At 34.2% G+C, this 22,059-nt stretch overlaps 2 protein-coding genes across 10 annotated transcripts in view; one reads left to right on the forward strand and one right to left on the reverse strand.

The window, feature by feature from the left end:
• LOC143200690 (uncharacterized) overlaps window positions 1–22,059 on the reverse strand; it is a 106,050-nt gene that overhangs the window by 13,588 nt on the left and 70,403 nt on the right. The window lies entirely within an intron of this gene.
• The window catches only part of LOC143200665 (uncharacterized), a 53,916-nt gene that overhangs the window by 5,977 nt on the left and 25,880 nt on the right, over window positions 1–22,059 (forward strand). For 3 of the 4 annotated variants that reach the window (XM_076411209.1, XM_076411210.1, XM_076411212.1), the window contains 15 exons: window positions 407–517; window positions 884–991; window positions 1,229–1,336; window positions 1,713–1,820; window positions 2,198–2,305; window positions 2,682–2,789; window positions 3,160–3,267; window positions 3,638–3,745; window positions 4,119–4,226; window positions 4,599–4,706; window positions 5,080–5,187; window positions 6,251–6,358; window positions 6,722–6,802; window positions 11,106–11,222; window positions 16,900–17,075. In XM_076411209.1, the coding sequence (XP_076267324.1) occupies window positions 407–517; window positions 884–991; window positions 1,229–1,336; window positions 1,713–1,820; window positions 2,198–2,305; window positions 2,682–2,789; window positions 3,160–3,267; window positions 3,638–3,745; window positions 4,119–4,226; window positions 4,599–4,706; window positions 5,080–5,187; window positions 6,251–6,358; window positions 6,722–6,802; window positions 11,106–11,222; window positions 16,900–17,075 (1,673 nt within the window). The remainder of the gene's footprint in view (window positions 1–406; window positions 518–883; window positions 992–1,228; window positions 1,337–1,712; window positions 1,821–2,197; window positions 2,306–2,681; window positions 2,790–3,159; window positions 3,268–3,637; window positions 3,746–4,118; window positions 4,227–4,598; window positions 4,707–5,079; window positions 5,188–6,250; window positions 6,359–6,721; window positions 6,803–11,105; window positions 11,223–16,899; window positions 17,076–22,059) is intronic. The other variant, XM_076411211.1, reaches the window with a different exon arrangement.

The following is a 22,059-nucleotide window of genomic DNA, read 5'->3' on the forward strand; positions in this document are numbered from 1 at the left end:
GAGACACAATGCTATGTGATTAGTTCGACAGCGTAAACGAATGAGCCTATCAAAGTCGCCCGGTTGTCAGACGTATGTAATATTCTAGAATGCAATAGTGATAAGAAGTTAGAATTCTAACCTATAAACTATTGTAGCTGTATAATTAACTGTAGTTTTTTAAATGTTAAAATAAATTATATTTGATAACCTTTCTGCTCAATTATTTTATTTAGATTAGAATTTTGTTGTTGTCAAAACCAAACTGAACTAAAACTCAGAGTTGATGCGGCAACATTGCGACGTTTTGATGTCACATATTTAAATGACGTATGTACAAAATAACTTTGAACGGACTATGTATAGATTTTTTATTTCTATAAAAAATTATCGTCGTGTTATAAAATTAACATTATCTTGTTTTCAGGTAAATCCAAAAAGAAAAAGGCAGTCGCTGTAGTTCCATCGACTCCACCGAAACTTCGCGAAGATGATCAGTCAAAAGAAAGAGAAGAATATACTCCACCACAAAGTGCTGGTAATATAATAAAACATAATAGCATTTCTTTAAATGTTGAAAATCTGTAGGGCTCTGCAATTGTCTACTGTAATCAGTTGTTATTACCCCCTGATATTCTCCTATAATAATTTAGTTATTTAATTAAATTTTCTTGTTTAACATATCTAGTAATCATGAAGGTGGACATTTACTTCGACTGATATATTAGTAAAAATATTAGCTGTTAAAATTTGATCAATATATCCCATACATCACAATGAATTTGCGAAGTAATCTTTATATTTCAAAAGTTATACAACAATATATATACTATTATATACAGATTTTTTTATTTGTATAAACAATTACCATCATAATATAAACTTAATATTATCTTGTATTCAGGCAAATCTAAAAAGATGAAGGCCGTTATTATATCTATAACAACTCCACCGAAAACTCGCGAAGATGATCAGTCAGAGGAGTCACAAGACACTTCCCCACAAAGTGCTGGTAATAGCAATACTGAATTTTTATGAATCGGTAATTTATAGTCGACCAAAAAAGTTCGTTCGCCAATATTAGGTATTAGATAAATAAAACTGTATGATACCTTGGCCATTCCGCGAACTTTAATTGTAGATACCAGCGAATTTGAGTTACGCGAGTAAATTTTATTCCACGCTGTCTTTGAAAGTTATACCAATTTAGTTACTAAACTATATAGATTTTTATTTACTTGGTTTTCAGGTAAATCCAAAAAGAAAAAGGCTGTTGCTGAACCTCCATCAACTCCACCGAAGACTCGCCAAGATGATCAGTCAGAGAACTCACAAGCGACTATCCCACAGAGTGCTGGTAATGACAATATTGAAATTTTATAAATCTGTAACTTACAGTGGATCAAAAAAGCTATAGAGCCCTCATTTGCCCACTGCAATCTATTCTCATCACCCCCAGATATTTTTTATATAATAATTTAGTCTTTTACTTTTCATTTTCGTGCTTAATAAATCTGGTTATCGATAAAGTGGACATTTGCATTGGTATATTAGTAAAATCATCAACTGTTAAAATTTGATCAATATATTATAGGATACGTCATCACAATGAATTCGCGAAGTAACCTTCATAGTTTAAAAATGATAAAATCATATATATTATTATATACAGATTTTTTATTTGTATAAACAATTGCTATCGTGATTTAAGTTAACATTATCGTTTTTTTAAGATAAATCCAAAAAGGAAAAGGCTGTTGCTGTACCTCCGTCAACTCCATCGAAACCTCACCAAGATGATCAGTCAGAGGACTCACAAATGACTATCCCACAGAGTCCTGGTAATAGCAATATTGAACTTTTATATATCTGTAACTTAGAGTCGACAAAAACAAGCTGTAGAGCCCTCAATTGCCTACTGCAATTTGTTCTCATCACCCCCTGATATTTTACTATAATAATTTAGTCCTTTACTTTTAATGTTCTTGTTTAATATATCTGGTTATCGATAAAGTGGACATTTGCATTGGTACATTAGTAAAATTATCAACTGTTAAAATTTGACCAATATATTATAGGATACATCATCACAATGAATTCGCGAAGTAACCTTTATAGTTTAAAAATTATAGAATCATATATACTATTATATACAGATTTTTTATTTGTATAAACAATTGCTATCGTGATTTAACTTAACATTATCGTTTTTTTTAAGATAAATCCAAAAAGGAAAAGGCTGTTGCTGTACCTCCGTCAACTCCATCGAAACCTCACCAAGATGATCAGTCAGAGGACTCACAAATGACTATCCCACAGAGTGCTGGTAATGGCAATATTGAACTTTTATATATCTGTAACTTAGAGTCGACAAAAACAAGCTGTAGAGCCCTCAATTGCCTACTGCAATTTGTTCTCATCACCCCCTGATATTTTACTATAATAATTTAGTCCTTTACTTTTAATGTTCTTGTTTAATATATCTGGTTATCGATAAAGTGGACATTTGCATTGGTATATTAGTAAAATTATCAACTGTTAAAATTTGACCAATATATTATAGGATACATCATCACAATGAATTCGCGAAGTAACCTTTATAGTTTAAAAATTATAGAATCATATATACTATTATATACAGATTTTTTATTTGTATAAACAATTGCTATCGTGATTTAACTTAACATTATCGTTTTTTTAAGATAAATCCAAAAAGGAAAAGGCTGTTGCTGTACCTCCGTCAACTCCATCGAAACCTCACCAAGATGATCAGTCAGAGGACTCACAAATGACTATCCCACAGAGTGCTGGTAATGGCAATATTGAACTTTTATATATCTGTAACTTAGAGTCGACAAAAACAAGCTGTAGAGCCCTCAATTGCCTACTGCAATTTGTTCTCATCACCCCCTGATATTTTACTATAATAATTTAGTCCTTTACTTTTAATGTTCTTGTTTAAGAAATCTGATTATAGATAAAGTGGACATTTGCATTGGTATATTAGTAAAATCATCAACTGTTAAAATTTGATCAATATATCCTATACATTACAATGAATTCGCGAAGTAAGCTTTATAGTTTAAAAATTATAAAATCATATATACTACTATATACAGACTTTTTATTTGTATAAACAATTACTATCATGATTTAAGTTAACATTATCGTTTTTTTCAGATAAATCCAAAAAGGAAAAGGCTGTTGCTGTACCTCCGTCAACTCCATCGAAACCTCACCAAGATGATCAGTCAGAGGACTCACAAGAGACTATCCCACAGAGTGCTGGTAATGGCAATATTGAACTTTTATATATCTGTAACTTAGAGTCGACAAAAACAAGCTGTAGAGCCCTCAATTGCCTACTGCAATTTGTTCTCATCACCCCCTGATATTTTACTATAATAATTTAGTCCTTTACTTTTAATGTTCTTGTTTAAGAAATCTGATTATAGATAAAGTGGACATTTGCATTGGTATATTAGTAAAATCATCAACTGTTAAAATTTGATCAATATATCCTATACATCACAATGAATTCGCGAAGTAACCTTTATAGTTTAAAAATTATAAAATCATATATACTACTATATACAGACTTTTTATTTGTATAAACAATTACTATCGTGATTTAAGTTAACATTATCGTTTTTTTCAGATAAATCCAAAAAGGAAAAGGCTGTTGATGTACCTCCGTCAACTCCATCGAAACCTCACCAAGATGATCAGTCAGAGGACTCACAAATGACTATCCCACAGAGTGCTGGTAATGGCAATATTGAACTTTTATATATCTGTAACTTAGAGTCGACAAAAACAAGCTGTAGAGCCCTCAATTGCCTACTGCAATTTGTTCTCATCACCCCCTGATATTTTACTATAATAATTTAGTCCTTTACTTTTAATGTTCTTGTTTAAGAAATCTGATTATAGATAAAGTGGACATTTGCATTGGTATATTAGTAAAATCATCAACTGTTAAAATTTGATCAATATATCCTATACATCACAATGAATTCGCGAAGTAACCTTTATAGTTTAAAAATTATAAAATCATATATACTACTATATACAGACTTTTTATTTGTATAAACAATTACTATCATGATTTAAGTTAACATTATCGTTTTTTTTTTCAGATAAATCCAAAAAGGAAAAGGCTGTTGCTGTACCTCCGTCAACTCCATCGAAACCTCACCAAGATGATCAGTCAGAGGACTCACAAATGACTATCCCACAGAGTGCTGGTAATGGCAATATTGAACTTTTATATATCTGTAACTTAGAGTCGACAAAAACAAGCTGTAGAGCCCTCAATTGCCTACTGCAATTTGTTCTCATCACCCCCTGATATTTTACTATAATAATTTAGTCCTTTACTTTTAATGTTCTTGTTTAAGAAATCTGATTATAGATAAAGTGGACATTTGCATTGGTATATTAGTAAAATCATCAACTGTTAAAATTTGATCAATATATCCTGTACATCACAATGAATTCACGAAGTAACCTTTATAGTTTAAAAATTATAAAATCATATATACTACTATATACAGACTTTTTATTTGTATAAACAATTACTATCATGATTTAAGTTAACATTATCGTTTTTTTTTCAGATAAATCCAAAAAGGAAAAGGCTGTTGCTGTACCTCCGTCAACTCCATCGAAACCTCACCAAGATGATCAGTCAGAGGACTCACAAATGACTATCCCACAGAGTGCTGGTAATGGCAATATTGAACTTTTATATATCTGTAACTTAGAGTCGACAAAATCAAGCTGTAGAGCCCTCAATTGCCTACTGCAATTTGTTCTCATCACCCCCTGATATTTTACTATAATAATTTAGTCCTTTATTTTAATGTTCTTGTTTAAGAAATCTGATTATCGATAAAGTGGACATTTGCATTGGTATATTAGTAAAATCATCAACTGTTAAAATTTGATCAATATATTATAGGACACATCATCACAATGAATTCGCGAAATAGCCTTTATAGTTTAAAAATTATAAAATCATATATATTATTATATACATATTTTCTTATTTGTAACAATTACTATCATGATTTAAAGTTAATATTACCTTGATTTCAGATAAATCCAAAAAGGAACAGGTTGTTGCTGTACCTCCATCAACTCCATCGAAAACTCCTCAAGATGATCAGTCAGCGGAGTCACAAGTGACTATCCCACAGAGTACTGGTAATAGCAATATTGAATTTTTATGAACCTAATTTATAGTCAATCAACTTGAACACCTTAGAACTTTGGAGTGAAATGGTGAAATATCGACGCAAAAATCCGGGTTACTACGCTTTATCATCTTCAAACACTGCTCCGAATCATCAACTCGTTGTTTTTGGCCAAAAGTGAGCTCGCGCGGTACCCACTTTGCACAGACCTATCTCATACCCAAATATTCGTGAATGATATGATGTACACATTCATTTGGTAACTTTAGAGCCTCTGCTATTTCATTCCATTTCAATTTGCGGTAATTCAAAATCATTTTGTGGATTTTTTAAATGTTTTCGTCGGTAACAAACTCATTTGGGCGTCCACTGCGTTCACCGTCTTCGGTGCCCATTTCACCACGTCTAAACTTAGCATACCAATCCATAATGATTGATTTTCCTAGGGCAGTATCCGGAAACTCATCATCAAGCCAAGTTTTTGCTTCAACTGTATTTTTTCCCTTCAAAAAGCAATATTTTATCAACACGCGAAATTCCCTTTTATCCATTTTTTTCATAATAACAAAAGTTGCTTCACTCAAAATGCTATAATTCACAAACTAATGATCCGACAGCTTATGAGACATCAATTTATACACGCATCTTTAGAGGGTTAGGGCTAACTAAAAAACATATGGATTTAATTCTAGTAGCGTCATCTATGCGTGAAGCCGGTGACTTTTCAACTGACCTGTTATCTATAATAATTTAGTCATTTACGTATATTTTCTTCTTTAATAATTCTGATTATCGCTAAGGTGGATATTTACTGGAATTCATATATCCATTCTTAAGTGATCGTAACTCTCTTTATCTGCCAACATTAGGCATTAGTTGAATACATTTGTCTGATACTTTGACCTTTAGTTGACTTTCTGCTATTAAAGTTGCAAATTCGAATTATGAAATTCGAAATTAATTCCATGTTAAACCCTATAGATGTTATAAAATTATAGATACTAAAAATAGAAATTTTGTACTTGTATTAACATTACCATCACGATATAAAGTTAACATTATCTGGATTTCAGGTGCATCCAAAAAGAAAAAAGCTGCTGCTGTACCTTCAACAACTCCACCAAAAACTCCCCAAGATGATCAGTCAGCGGAGTCACAAGTGACTATCCCACAGAGTACTGGTAATAGCAATATTGAATTTTTATGAATCTCTAATTTATAGTCAATCAGAAAAAGGCTGGAGAGTCTTGCGATTGCTTACTGCAATTTGCCTTTGCATATATCTATAATAATTTAGTCATTTACGTATATTTCCTTCTTTAATAAATCTGATTATCGCTAAGGTGGATATTTACTGGAATTCATATATCCATTCTTACGAAGTGCGAGTGCTTTATTAAAGTTGCGAATTCGAATTATGAAATTCGAAATTTATTCTATGTTAAACTTTGAAAGTTATAAAATTATAGATACCCAATATAGAGATTTTTTATTTTTATTAACATTATCATCACGATATAATGTTAACATTATCTTGTTTTCAGGTGCAACCAAAAAGAAAATGGCTGCTGCTGTACCTCCATCACCTTCAGAGGACTTCGTATTTACGCCCCCACGAAGTGTTGGTAATGGCAATATATAATATTTTTTAAATTTGTAATATATAGTCGACTAAAAAATCTTTAGCACCTTACTATTGGTTACAGCAATCTGTCTTCAATACTTCATGATACTTTTCTATAAAGCTTTCATCATTTACCCACATTTTCTTGTTTCATAGATCTAGTCATCGGTGGACCTTTACGGGGATTAGTCGACCAAATGAAACCTTTAACACCCTGCAATTGATTATTGTAATCTTTCCTCAATACTACATGATATTTTCCTATAAAATTCGTCATTTCCGTAAATTCTTGTATAATAAATTTGGTTATCGTTAAAGTAGACAGTTAGTGGGATTCATACGTTAGTAAAAACATCAGATGTTAAAATCTCATTAATTTTTTTATAAATTACATCTTACATTCGATATACTGTTCTGTTATACTTGCATTAATACACAAGCAAGACGAGTACGGGATAAATACCTCAGAATGTATTTCCCAAATTAAAATAAAACTCACATACTTAAGCTAAATTTAAAAATACACTTATACACTAAATTAGTTCGTGTGGCTTGGTTCGCTTCAATATTTTGATCTATTGCGTGTCGTCCAGTAGCTGTAATGCTTCTACATTGCTGTGATTTAGTAACTTTGTTTCATGTGTTAGTGCGAAATCTTCAATCACTTCGTGTATCTATTTGATTCCAAGATCATGATGCAGATCTTCGTTGGTTACGTAGCGATAAGCATTGGTAATTAATCCTAGAACCTTGTTTTTGGTGCCTTGGATTATTAGTAGTTTTGATGTTTTAGTGCAACCCCAACTTTGCACCGCATAGGTCCAAATCGGCTTTAAGATTGACTAATCTCTTTGATTTTACATCAAGTTGAGAGTATCTTCCGACTAACCAATACAGCTGCTTGACTTTGACTCTAATTTACTTTGTTACTATCCAGATATATTCCGAGGTATTTAACTGATTCTGCTTAAGGAATAGGGTATACGTCAACTGATACAATTTTTATTAAGTTTTTGTCAATTCGCCGCAACGCAAAATTAACATGGATGGATTACGAGCTATTAAGCTGAATTTTCCAGACCATTTGTGGATCTCGTTGACCGCTGCTTCTACTTGTTCTATAGCCTTAGACAAAGATAAATCTTTTGCCATTATAACTGTGTAGTCGACAAATGTTCCAAGTACTGTTTCTTTTGTTGTTGGGATATCAGCAGTATAGAGCAGATATAGAAATGGTCCCAAGACACTACCTTGTGGAACTCCAGCCAAAATAGATTTAAGTGTTGAGAATGCCCCTTCATGCGATACTCTTGAATTTTCGTTCAAAAATATATGATTCCACCAGTCGACAGTAATTCTGCGGTAGCAATTTGCTAATTTTGTAGATTAATCCCAAATTCCATACCCGGTCAAAAGCTTGTGAGACATCCAAGAATTTTGCAGGGCAGTATTTCTTTCCCTCAACAACCGTTGTTACTCTGTACACTTAGTCGATTCTCGAATGGTGATTCCGAAATCCAAACTGGAAATCTGGTATTTCTATAAATGGTTTAATACGTTCTAACGGCTGGTTTTCAAATAACTTTGATATAGTAGGTAGCAGTGAAATAGGCCTGTAAGATCCAACTTTTTTTGCCGGTTTGTCGGGTTTCTTTAAGCGTAATTATTCGAGCAACCCTAAGACATTTTGGAACATGGTTCAGTCTCAAACAGGCGTTGTTGTTGTTATATGTCAACACGATTATTGGTTTTCATGGCAGTTCTTTTAATAACCCTGGTGAAATATCATCACTTCTAGGAACCTTTTTAGGATTGAGGTTGTTGTCAATTTCTGTGGCAACTTCCATTGGAGAAATCAGATTACCGCTACATCGGACTGATCGGATTTATATCTATTGTAGAATATACTACAGTATTCTATAATATCATTCGGTTGGAATACGTTAACTAAACGTTCTGGGAATAATTCAGCTTTTTCATCGTTGCGATCCATCTCCGAGTTGCTTTCTATAGCGAGTAATCTTTGCCTACTTCCGGGTTTAAACCACTTACATATTTCTCGAAGCAACTCTGTTTACATTCTTTAATCTTTTGATTTGTCTAATTACTTATTCTATTAAATATTGTCTTGTCTACAGTATTTCTGTTCCTGTGCCATACTCTTCTAGCTTTCCGTCTTTTTTTACCAATTCCCTAATTTCAAGAGGGTTTTGCAACTACCAATTACAATTTACCTCATATTCTGATTTCTCCCTTGATGTTGGAGTAGATTTGTCTAATTACTGATTCTATTAAATATTGTCTTGTCTACAGTATTTCTGTTCCTGTGCCATACTCTTCTAGCTTTTCGTCTTTTTTTACCAATTCCCTAATTTCAAGAGGGTTTTGCAACTACCAATTACAATTTACCTCATATTCTGATTTCTCCCTTGATGTTGGAGTAGATTTGTCTAATTACTGATTCTATTAAATATTGTCTTGTCTACAGTATTTCTGTTTCTGTGCCATACTCTTCTAGCTTTTCGTCTTTTTTTACCAATTCCCCAATTTCAAGAGGGTTTTGCAATTACCAATTATAATTTACCTCATATTCTGATTTCTCCCTTGATGTTGGAGTAGATTTATCTAATTACTGATTCTATTAAATATTGTCTTGTCTACAGTATTTCTGTTTCTGTGCCATACTCTTCTAGCTTTTCGTCTTTTTTTACCAATTCCCCAATTTCAAGAGGGTTTTGCAATTACCAATTACAATTTACCTCATATTCTGATTTCTCCCTTGATGTTGGGGTCGCTTTGAGCAGACGGAATTTGTTGTTCAAGACCGTCTATAGTTTTGAGTGAGTTTTACGCTTAAAATGTAATGAATGAATGTATGAATAATTCGTTTCCTTTCCGAGGTATTATTAAAGTCCCCTCCAATAATAAACCTTTAAAAATAAATGTCTGTATTGTTTTTATGTTATTTTGCATTTTGGTGGCTTGGGCAGTCGAACCATACGATGGTCTGTTACTGAATGTTCGAAAGTACCCTTCAATAACATCCCAGATAAACGTCTCGGGGTTGCCAGATAATCGTTATCGTTTCATAGCTGGCGCATCTAGCGTCCCGCCCGTGTTCAACATCTGGGATTATATGAGGGTCACTTTCATACGTCATATTTCGAAAATTGGCAACACTGTTGTCATGTGAGTCCATCTGAAGTTTGTCATTTTTAACGATATACGTAAATTTGTCGCACGCTATTTGTTCATTTTATATTTCGTTGAAAGTTTCGTGTCCGCAAAAATGGAACCCAATCGTGAACATTTTCGTGCGATGCTTTTTTACAATTTTCGGCGTAGATTATCACAACAATAGTGCATCAATCAACTTAATTTGACTTTTGGCGATGAAGCTTCATCAAAAACCACCGTGTATTGCTGGTTTAGTAAATTCAATCGTGGTCGTAGTTCGCTGTCCGACGAGTTTCGTGAAGGTAGTCCAAAATCGGCTGTTGTGCCAGAAAAAATCGATGCTGTGTGCGAAATGATTAAGCAGAATCATAATGAACACTTAGCTGTGCGAAAGTTATGTTCACGTAGGATCCCACATAATTTGGCAATCGCTCAAAAAAAGGCTCGTGCCGAGTGGTGTAAAGAAATGCTTAAGAAATTCATTTGCGGTGCTTCGAAAAACGTTTATAAAATCGTGACAGGTGATGAATCATGGATATATTCGTATGAGCCTAAAAGTAAGCAGCAATCGACTGTATGGGTGTTCCAAGAAGAACCAAATCCAACAAAAGTTGTTCGCACACAAAGCACTTTAAAGAAAATTGTGGCCTGTTTCTTCGGGAAAACTGGTCATATTGAAACAGTGCCCCTAGAGGATCGTAGTAACAGTAAATTCTGATTGGTACACAACCATTTGTTTGCCAGAAGTGTTCGGTGAAATAAGGAAAACAAGCAAGAGACGCCGAATTGGTCTTCATCATCTTTTTGTTCCTATCCTCGAAGAATACACTGCGTGGTCAACCATTTTCAACACCCGAAGAAGCTATTGAAGCGTTCAAAAATCATGTTTTGAAGATACCATATTCCGAATGGAATAAATGCTTTGAAAATTGGTTTAAGCGTATACAAAAGTGTAGCTTAACTATTTGTTTTTTTTACTAATCCCGAAATATAAATATTGACCCTCGTATTTCTGGAAATTTTGTAGCTAGTTATTCCACGATGCAAAATTCTACATACCTCAAGGTCGCTTCAATTTGCATATAAATTACCATCATGGTATAAAGTTAATATTATCTTGTTTTCAGGCACTCGAACCAGACCTAGGAAGTCCAAGCCCGTTGCTGTATCTCCATCAGATCCATCGACAAGTTCTAGTGAAGACCAATTTAAGAGTTTCACAATGGTCATCCCGAAATCTGAGGGTAATAACAATATAATATGTGTTTTTCAATCAGTAGTTTAGCGGACAGGAACTACTTACCGAATGGCTGTATAATATTTTCATAATACTTTCGTTATTAATTCAGTCTCAACCTTCATAGAGTCAAGATATGTTTTTCCCTCCTCGAAAACAATCCTCTATAAATATTACAAGAATACATCTGTATTTTAGTACGGTTAAGTATTAGTTCACGGTCTCAAAGAGTTACGGGTTGCGGTGATACGGCCAACTTAAAGTGAAGTGATTACGTTCCACGAAACAAAGAACATTTCAAGTTTCGTCCTTATTATAATCGGATAGTGACAACAAAAACTCTTGTAAAAAAATACATTACGAATATCAAATAAAATGTATCCAATTGCCCTTAATGAAATGAATGAAAACAATGAGTTAAAAGCAGGTAATCAGCAGTTAAGTCAAAAACTGTTGGAACTAAGTAATGAGCTTGCAGCTATACGATTGTGTTTGTGAGGTCCGTTATAAAACATGAAAAAGATACCAAGAAAACGAGAAAATAATATAGAAGAGTATTTCACCGACAAGAACGAACTAGATCGAGAGATAGGCGAGCAACCCGAATGGACAGAACTGAAAAATAAGGATAAAAAGAGGAAAGAGTCCGAGATGACACCTTCCCAGCTAGTAAGAAAACATCAAGGAAATATCGTACAGAACAACAACAAAAAGAGACAAAAAGATAAAATTCCTCTGCCTACTGCGATTGACGTAAGCAATATTGACAATTTTAATCTATTCAGAACACAGATAAATGGAGTAGCCACTAACGGAGTACAGTTCAGGGCTACGTGAAATAATGACATTAACGTTACTTGTACAAAAGAAATAGATTAAAGGAGTATAAAGAAACATCTCATTCAAATGAAACAATGAAACAAACATTCAGTAAACTTGAATTCCACTCATATCAATTAAAACGTGATAAGTGGCGCATAGTAGTTATTAGGGGACTATCGTCAACAGCCAGCCAGGATGATATTAAAAGCGAGCTAGAGACTTATGGACATGACATCGCGACCATTACGCCTATAGTGAAAAATAAACGATAAACTCAAATAGCGAAAAACGTATCAAGGTCTTCCAGCTCTTTTACGTCAATTTAATACATTTTTTAAAATTAACTACATCTTACATTAGATATGCTTAATGCAATCTTAATTTACCAATTAATTTGTTACTACTGTTTTATAGTACTTGCATTAATATCCAAGCAAGGCAAGTACGGGATCACTTCGTCTATTTCTACTGTCTATTTGATTTCGACGTCATCGTGCAGCCTTTCGTTGATTACGTAGCGATAAGCATTGGTAATTAATTGTAGATCTTTGTTTTGGGTACGTTGGATTACTAGTTGATTGGATCTCTTAGTGCAACCCCATATTTTCACCCATAGCTCCAAATTGGCTTTATGAATGACTGATAAAACAATCCCTTTGATTTTAGGACAAGTTGACAGTATCTTCCGACTAGCCAGTACAGTTGCTTGGCTTTGAGTCCAATCTGCTCTACTGTTTGACTAAAAATTTTTCCAGTTTAACCTATCATCGGGATATATTCCGAGGTATTTGGCTAATTCAGCTTGAGGAATCGGGCGTCCGATATAACATGAACAGATTTGTAGCTATTAAGCTGTATTTTCCAGTATCTAGTCCCTTTGTAGAACCTGTTGACGCTACTTGTACTTTTTCTATAGCCTTAGACAGAGATGCATCTTTTGCCATGATAACCGTGTCGTCAGCAAATGTTCCAGGTACTGTTTCTTTTGTTGTTGGAATATCAGCAGTATAGAGCAGATATAGGAGTCGTCCCAACATACCCTGTGGAACTCCAGTCGAAATAGGTTTAAGTATTGAGAATGCGCCTTCATGCGAAACTCTAAATTTTCTTTCGAAAAGATATGATTGCAACAGTAGACAGTAATTCCGCGGTCGCAATTTGCTCATATTGTATATTAATCCCAAATGCCATACCCAACTGACCGATATAAAAGAGCAGTGTTACTCGAGACTAGAACCAATCTTAACACATGCAAAAATAGTCACCATTTCCTTAACCAGACAACCATTACTTGGCTCTGATATGTTATATTCATTTAAAGTCAGCACAATCGGTGAATGGTCTGAGTGTAGTTCTAGATTTTGTTCAAGTTGTATGTAATTGCTTGAAATGTTTCTAATGATGTAGAAATCCAGCAGGTCTGGTATTTCATCCGAATGTAGGTTTACCTGTTGAAATAGTTTCACAACCATACGTCTGAACAGTCTTTAATAGTTCTCTACCCTTGGTTTGGTTAATAGTGATCAGTCTCAATCCCCAATGTGTATGTTTAGCATTATAGTCACAGCTTAACTAAATCCGTTTTTCAGAATATTAAAAAATTGTTTATATCTTCTAATACTGTATTTTGGTAGGCTATATAAGTTGGCTATTTTGATGGTGAGGTTCTTAGTAGCGTTGGGAACTATCGACTGTAAATAGTCGAAACAGTAGATAGTCAAAAAACTAGCGTCAGCGAAATGCACGGTTCGACTGTTTTTTCCATTCGTGATTTCAGACGAAAATGTACGAATTTTTTGCTGTATAAATTATGAGAGAGCAAAGAACGGAGGTAATTGCTTGGAGCAGCTTATTTTGAATGTGCTATTTTTTTCAACGGTAGTATAAGCGAGACGGAGATGTATATATTCCTTCACGTACTAACTTTAAAAAAGAAAAGGAAAGAAATAATTACAGTATAATATTACCATGCAATGAATTTACTTTTAAAGGAAGTGGAATTACTTTTATATATGAATGTTCTATGAATCTATAAAAAGGAATGGAATAATAACCCCATAAATGTTTTATCATATTTTAATATGATAAAACAGTGATCAAATGTATTATACGTATAACAGTGAATAGTTTTTTAAATATAAACATAATTTAATATATATATGATAATGTTGCAAACATAACGAAGAGGTCTAATGAAACTTCCACACATTTTTTAAAAACTTATAACACAATCAAAGAAAACTTATTATTTCAATTTGTGTATTTAGATGGGACTTATATAGTCACTCATGGCAAGATGATAATAAAAAGTGTTATGTCAACAAAACTTGATGGAAAAAGTAAACGTTGGAATAACAATAGGTTAGGTTGGATTAGTCATCACATTTACTAATAATTAATTATAGATATTATACTTCGCGCTGGAAACAGGAATGGTTAATAACACCTTCGATTTATATGAACTTGATCAGACACATCGAAGCAGAAATTGACAAATGATGGAATTTTGAACAAATGTTAGATAGATTGGAAATTAACAGCTTGGTTGTTAATATAAAGGACACTTTCTGAATGTGGCATTATGGTTCAGCGCTGAAAATTTCCAAGTGACGGGCGTGGAAACATATGATTTATATATAATAACTGTAGGAAATATTATTATAGAATATGTAAGATTTATGTGCACAGATATGTGTGGAATTGTTCAGAATATACATAAGCATTTACTTAAAATGTGTGACGAGGGAAAGAAAACACTTGTTTTGCAGATATGACAAAATATTAGCAAGAATGTAGTGATTAAATGTAGTTTTATCAATAAAGATGTATACCGGTACTAATAGAACAAACTAAGGAGAAATACACATATATCAATATGAGATATCAAATGTGTACAAGGAAACACTGTACCGAAGGAAACAAGAACTAAGCGTAAAAGGCAATGCTCTCTAAGTAAAATATATTACTTGGATATACAGTTCATAATAAGGTGGAATAAGATTTCAGGAGATACCACTATATAAACGCGCCTAAAACACTAACTAATAAGAGATGTGGAAAAGAGCTCAATGTAAATATAATGAAACACAACCCTAACCTTCAAGCTATTATAACTGTATAATTAATTGTAGTTTCTTCAATACTTCGATATTCGTATTTCAATTGAAATCCTTCGATAATATATGCATTGGATGCATATATTATAATACTAAATAATGTAAAAATAAATTATATTTGAAAATAGTATTTTTGTGTAATTATTTTATTTGGATTATAATTTAGAATAGAAACATAAAATAAACTAAAATTCAGAGTTGACATGGCAACAGTGCGACGTTTTGACGTCATCAATTCAGATGATGTGAGTTTACTGTTTTATTGAGCGGACTATATTTAGATATTGTTACACTGGCGATATTCATGAAAACAAGTCTTGTTAAATTTGTTTCAACCGCCAAATTCGGAATATTTCCCAGTATCCATGCCAATGATTGCATTATGTCAGACTGGCGTGTGTTGAGACAAATCAGCGGACTTTTTTTATCGTTAACCAATGACATGATTCTTATATTTCTGAAACTAACAGGTCAATTGAAAAGTCCCCGGCCTACCATAGTAAAACACATTTTTTTGGTAAAATTACTTTTTTTATTCAACATAATTCCCTTAAAGTGTGATACACTGATTATAGCGATCCTTGGAGGATTGTATTATAGCGATCCTTTTCGATACCATTTTTGTAGTACGATTTGCCCTTCGCTTCAAAATAGGCCTCAGTTTCGGCGATCACCTCTTCACTCGACGAAAATTTCTTCCCAGCGAGCATCTTTTGAGATCTGAGAACAGCGAATAGTCGCTGGGGCCCAGATCTGGAGAATACGGTGGATGAGGAAGCAATTCGAATTCATGGATATTTGCCATCGTCTTCACTGACTTGTGACACAGTGTATTGACCTGGTGAAGCAGCACTTGTCTTTTCTTCAAATGCGGCCGTTTTTCGGCGATTTCGTCCTTCAAACGGTCCAATAACACTATGTAATAGTCGCTGTTGATGGTCCTTCCCTTTCAAGGTGGTCAATGAAAATTCTTCCATACGCATCCCAAAATACAGACGCCATAATCTTGCCAGCCGATTCTTTGGAGCCATGTTTCATCCATTGTCACATATCGACGCAAACTCGGGATTATTACGCTTGATCATCTTCAAACACTTCTCCGAATTATCAACTCGTCGTTGTTTTTGGTCAAAAATTAGCTCGCGCGGCACCCATTTTGCACATAGCTTTCTTATATCCAAATATTCGTGAAGGATATGATATACACGTTCAGTTGAAATCTTTAGAGTGTCTGCTATTTCATTCAATTTCAATTTACGGTCATTCAAAATCATTTTGTGGATTTTTTTAATGTTTTCGACGGTAACAACCTCTTTTGCGTGTCCACTGCGTTCACCGTCTTCGGTGCTCATTTCACCACGTCTAAACTTAGAATACCAATTCTTGATGGTTGATTTTCCTGGGGCAGTGTCCGGAAACTCGGCATGACTGTATTTTTTCCCTTCAAAAAACAATATTTTATCAACACGCGAAATTCTTTTTTATTAATTGTTTTTCACAGTAACAAAAGTTACTTCACTCAAAATGTTTTAATGCACAAACTAATGATCCGACAGCTGTCAAATGTATACACGAATCTCTTGAGGGTTAGGGCTAACTAAAAAACATATGGATTTAATTCTAGCGTCATGTGTTATCTATGTGTCAGACCGGGGACTTTTCAATTCACCTGTTAATGTGCTATCAATTTTTTTGTAGTGAATAAAGGACTTCTGTGGTGTAAAACTGGTATTGTTTTGATTTTAGGTCTGCAAATAAAAATGGCGCTTATTTTAGAGAAATTGAAGAGTATGTTGTTACCTAAATACTGTTCATTATGTCAAAAAAATAATAGTCCTGACTCTCCTTTTCCCCACTACTTCTCGTCCTCACACATTCAACGCGTGGAAAAATGGCTGAATACACAGAAAAGGATTAGTATGGTAAGATAAATTCTATTACGTCTAGGTCCTAGGAAATAGGGAATGGGCAAAATAACATCAATTGAAAAGTCCCCGGCCTGACACATAGATGGCACTACTAGAATTAAATCCATATGTGTTTTAGTTAGCCCTAACCCTCAAAGGATGTGTGTATAAAATTGACAGCTGTCGAATCATTAGTTTGTGAATTATAGGATTTTGAGTGAAGCAACTTTTGTTATTGTGAAAAAAAATTGATAAAAACGAATTTCGCGTATTGATAAAATATTGCTTTTTCAAGGGAAAAAATACAGTTGACGCAAAAAGTTGACTTGATGCCGAGTTTACAGGAAAATCAACAATCAAGGATTGGTGTGCTAAGTTTAGACGTGGTGAAATGAGCACCGAAGACGGTGAACGCAGTGGACGCCCAAAAGAGGTTGTGACCTTCGAAAACATTAAAACAAATCCACAAAATGATTTCGAATGACGGTAAATTGAAACTGAATAAAGTAGCAGACTCTCTAAAGATATCAACTGAACTTGTACATCATATCCATTAATATCAACGAATGTTTAGATATGAGAAAGCTATGTGCAAGATGGGTGCCGCGCGACCAAAAACAACGACAAGTTGATGATTCGGAGCAGTTTTTGAAGATGATCAAGCGTAATAAACCCGAGTTTTTGTGTCGATATGTGACACTGGATGAAACATGGCTCCATCATTTCACTCCAAAGTCCAATCGACAGTCATCCGAGTTGACTGCACATGATGAACATGCTCCAAAGCGTGGGAAAACGCAACAGTCGGCTAGCAAGGTTATGGCATCTGCATTTTGGAATGCGCATGGAATAATTTTCATTGACTACCTTGAAAAAGGAAGGACCATCAACAGCGACTATTACATAGCGTTATTGGACCGTTTGAACGACGAAATTGCCGAAAAATGGCAGAATATAGAGAAAAAGAAAGTGCTGCTTCACCAAGACAATGCACCGTGTCACAAGTCAGTCAAAACGATGGCCAAAAATCTATGAATTGGGCTTCGAATTGCTTCCTCATTCACCGTATTCTCCAGATCTGGCCCCCAGCGACTATTTCCTGTTCTCAGATCTCAAAAGAATGCTCGCAGGGAAGAAATTTTCGTCGAATGAAGAGGTGGTTGCCGAAACTGAGGCCTATTTTGAAGCAAATGACAAATCGTACTACAAAAATGGCATCGAAAAGTTGGTGGGTCGCTATAATCAGTGTATCACGCTTGAAGAGAATTATGTTGAATGAATATGCCTTTTGTTTCATAGCAATTTACAAAATCTACAAATTAGTGATATAATATTATAATATTTTACTAATAATTCATACTTTACACACTTATTTTCGCATTATCTGCCCCTAATTTTGACCATGAAATAATTATATTACCTCAACAAAATGTAAATACAAAATTAACCTAAAAGTGACTTCTAACCACAACAGTGGTAATCAACAAGGTGTATATAGATAAGAAGACGCGTAGTTGCGAAAACCGTCAGGCTAGATTAGAACATGTGCACATGTGCAGTTCTAGCCGATTGAAACTTGTATAGGCATGGATGTATAGGTTTTGTACTGTCGCCTCTTTTAATTAATGGTCTCAAAGACGTCCCAGTTACGCGTTACGGCTATACGGTCAACCTAAAGTGAACTGAATACGGGTCGCGAAACAAAAAACGTTATAGTTTTGCCTTTATAATACGAAGGTCATAATTTATATTTCGGGAATAGGAAAAAAAACAAATAGTTAAGCTACTAATATATTTTTATTGTTTTTTAAAGTACTCGCCACGATAATCGATACACTTTTGCATACGCTTAAACCAATTTTCAAAGCATTTATTCCATTCTGAATGAGGTATCCTCAAAACATGATTTTTAAACGCTTCAATAGCTTCTTCGGGCGATGAAAATCATTGACCACGCAATTTATTCTTCACGGATGGGAACAAAAAGAAGTCATTGGGTGCCAAATCAGGGCTGTACGGCGGATGAGCCATCAATTCGATGTTTTGAGTACTCAAATAGTCTATTGTTTGAGTCGATTAGTGAGAGATCGCATTGTTATGATGAAGAACGATACTGCGTCTCTTTGTTTTCCTTATTTCACCGAAGACTTCTGGCAAACAAATGGTTGTGTACCAATTTACTGTCCTCTAGAGGCACTGTTGATATATGACCACTTTTCCCGAAGAAACAGGCCACCATTTTCATTGAAGTGTTTCGTGCGCGAACAACTTTTGTTGGACTTGGTTTATCTTGAGACACTCATACAGTCGACCGCTGCTTACTTTCGAGCTCATACGGATATATCCATGATTCGTTGCCTCTGACGATTATATAAACGTCTTTCGAAGCACCGCGATTGAATTTCTTAAGCATTTATTTGCACCAATCGACACGAGCCTTTTTTTGAGCGATTGTCAAATTGTGTAGGATCCAACGCGAACATAACTTACGCACAGCTGTAGTTCATGTAAAATCGCATATATGCTGGTGGAACTAATTCTTAGGGATGCCTCAATCTCACATTAGGTGAAATGACGATCTTTCTTAATCATTTCGCACACAGCATCGATTTTTCCTGGCACAAGAGCCGATTTTGGACGGTCTTTACGAAATTCGTCGGACAGCGAACTACGACCACGCTTGCATTCACTAAACCAGCGATACACGGTGGTTTTTGACGGAGCTTCATCACCAAAAGTCAAATTGAGTTGATTGATGCACTCTTGTTGTGATAATTCACGTCGAAAATCGTAAAAAATGATCGCACAAAAATGTTCACGATTCAGTTCCATTTTTTTTCGAGACGAAACTTTCAACTAAATAAAAAATAAACAAATAGCGTCCGTGCGATAAAATGTTCTGAGTAGGTATATCGTCAAAAATGTCAAACTTTACGATGGAACCGTCAGATGGACTCACATGACAACAGTGTTGCCAATTCCCGAAATATAAATAGTGACCCTCGTAATAGGACAGTAAAAACAAGAACTTTTGTAAAAATACATACAAATATTAAACAAAATGTGTTATAAATATAAAATATGTAATAATAATCGTTGACTTTGAAGTCGGTGCCGAACTCAAACAGTTATATTAATTTAGATTTGTTTTGTTGGTAATTTAATTTTTTGCATTTGTCACAAAATTATATTATTATTTTGGTATTGTTTGGGCTCGGCACTGATTTCAAAGTCTACGATTATTATTACATATTTTATTTTAAAATATGTAATAATTTTCTGTTAAAAATCTAAGTTTGATTATTTTTTAATTTTTAATGTTAATTAATTATTTTTTGAAGTTGGTTCAATTTTTTTGCAAAAAATATTTTATTTTTCTCTTTTTAGTTAGATATTTACTCGACAAATTACGCTGTTATTTAATATTACAATGGGTCTGCCAAGTAAAGGTACAGCTCGTATGAGAAAAAATAGGAATAAAGAAACAATGATATAAGGAACTCTTCAGGTCGCGGGGTCCGCTATCCAACCTAGGTGATTTGATAAATGTTCTAACTAAACTAGAACAGCAAAAAAATTTTGTCCGTGCCGGAAATCGAACCCACGACCTCCGTTAAAAGCTAAACACTTTAACCATTCCACAATAGAAGCAGTAGTACAATATTTGTACGAGATCTTATATGCTACAGTTAGTGCTTAAAAAGCAAAATGAATGGCTTTTGTACTGAACGACTTCCGATTTTTCACCGCATCAGTTCAGCGATAACATTATACACAAATATCTGTTGGAACCAAGTAATGAGCTTGCAGCTGTACGATCGCACATGCAAGGTCTATCACAAAAAATGTGCAAAAGATGCTTCCCCAACATCAAGAGAGAAATCAGAATATGAGGTAATTTACTTCCTTGAAATTAGGGAATTGACAAAGGAAAGGCGAAAACCTGGAGGTTCAGGATGCCAGAGAGATAAATTACAAACATTGTTAAATATGTTTATAAAATTCTTATATTTATTTCCCAAAATACCGTTGTTGTAACATCTGCCTTTATAATTTTATCAGAGTATTTTGGGTCTTTCTGGCAGAACATTTTATTGCCATTGTCTAGCCTCTAGTGGTGATAAAGATTACTCCCTATGGAAAGCAACTCGAAGATACAAAAAAGACCAATTGTTAAAGTACCGCCTATAAAATATGATTAAAATGAATGGGTTCGACGTAAGGATGAAAAAGATAATTATTAGCAGAACATTTAGCTAACGTATTCCAACCGAATGATATAGATTCTACAATAGATATAAATCCTGTTTATCACCCCAATGTAGCTGTAAATCTAATAATATTAATCGTAAAAAGGCTGGAATTGATGATATTTCAACTGGGTTATTAAAATAGCTGCCACGAAAAGTAATAATCATGTTGATATATATATTCAATGCCTGTTTAAGATTGAAGCACGTTTTGGAATGTCTTAAGGTTGCTCGAATAATTATGCTTAAAAAACCTGACAAACCAGCAGAACAAGTTGGCTTCTTATAGGCCAATTGTGCTGCTACCTGCGATATCAAAATTATTTGCAAAATTGCTGTTAAAGCATATTAAATCATTTATAGAAATACCAGTTTGGATTTCGAAATCACCACTCGACAATCGACCAAATGCACAGAGTAACAGCGGTTGTTGAAAAGACATTCAAATAAAATAAATACAGCCCTGCAATGGTCCTGGACGTCTCACAAGCTTTTGACCGGGTATGGCATTTGGAATTAATCTACAAAATGAGCAAATTGCTACCGCAGAATTACCGTCTACTGGTAGAATCATATATTTTCGGATGGAGTTCCACAGGTCTTCGATGTCTTGGTAGTGTCGCCACTTCCATATCGGCTCTATCCCAATCCCAACAACAAAAGAAACAGTACTTCGAACATTTTTTGACGCAGTTATCATGGAAAAAGATATCTAGGGCTGTAGAAAAACTGTAAGTAGCGGTCAACAA

This window comes from Rhynchophorus ferrugineus, unplaced genomic scaffold (assembly GCF_030347505.1).
Source record: "Rhynchophorus ferrugineus isolate W39M unplaced genomic scaffold, kcgeb_rfMv2 rfM8, whole genome shotgun sequence".
Lineage (NCBI taxonomy): Eukaryota > Metazoa > Arthropoda > Insecta > Coleoptera > Curculionidae > Rhynchophorus > Rhynchophorus ferrugineus.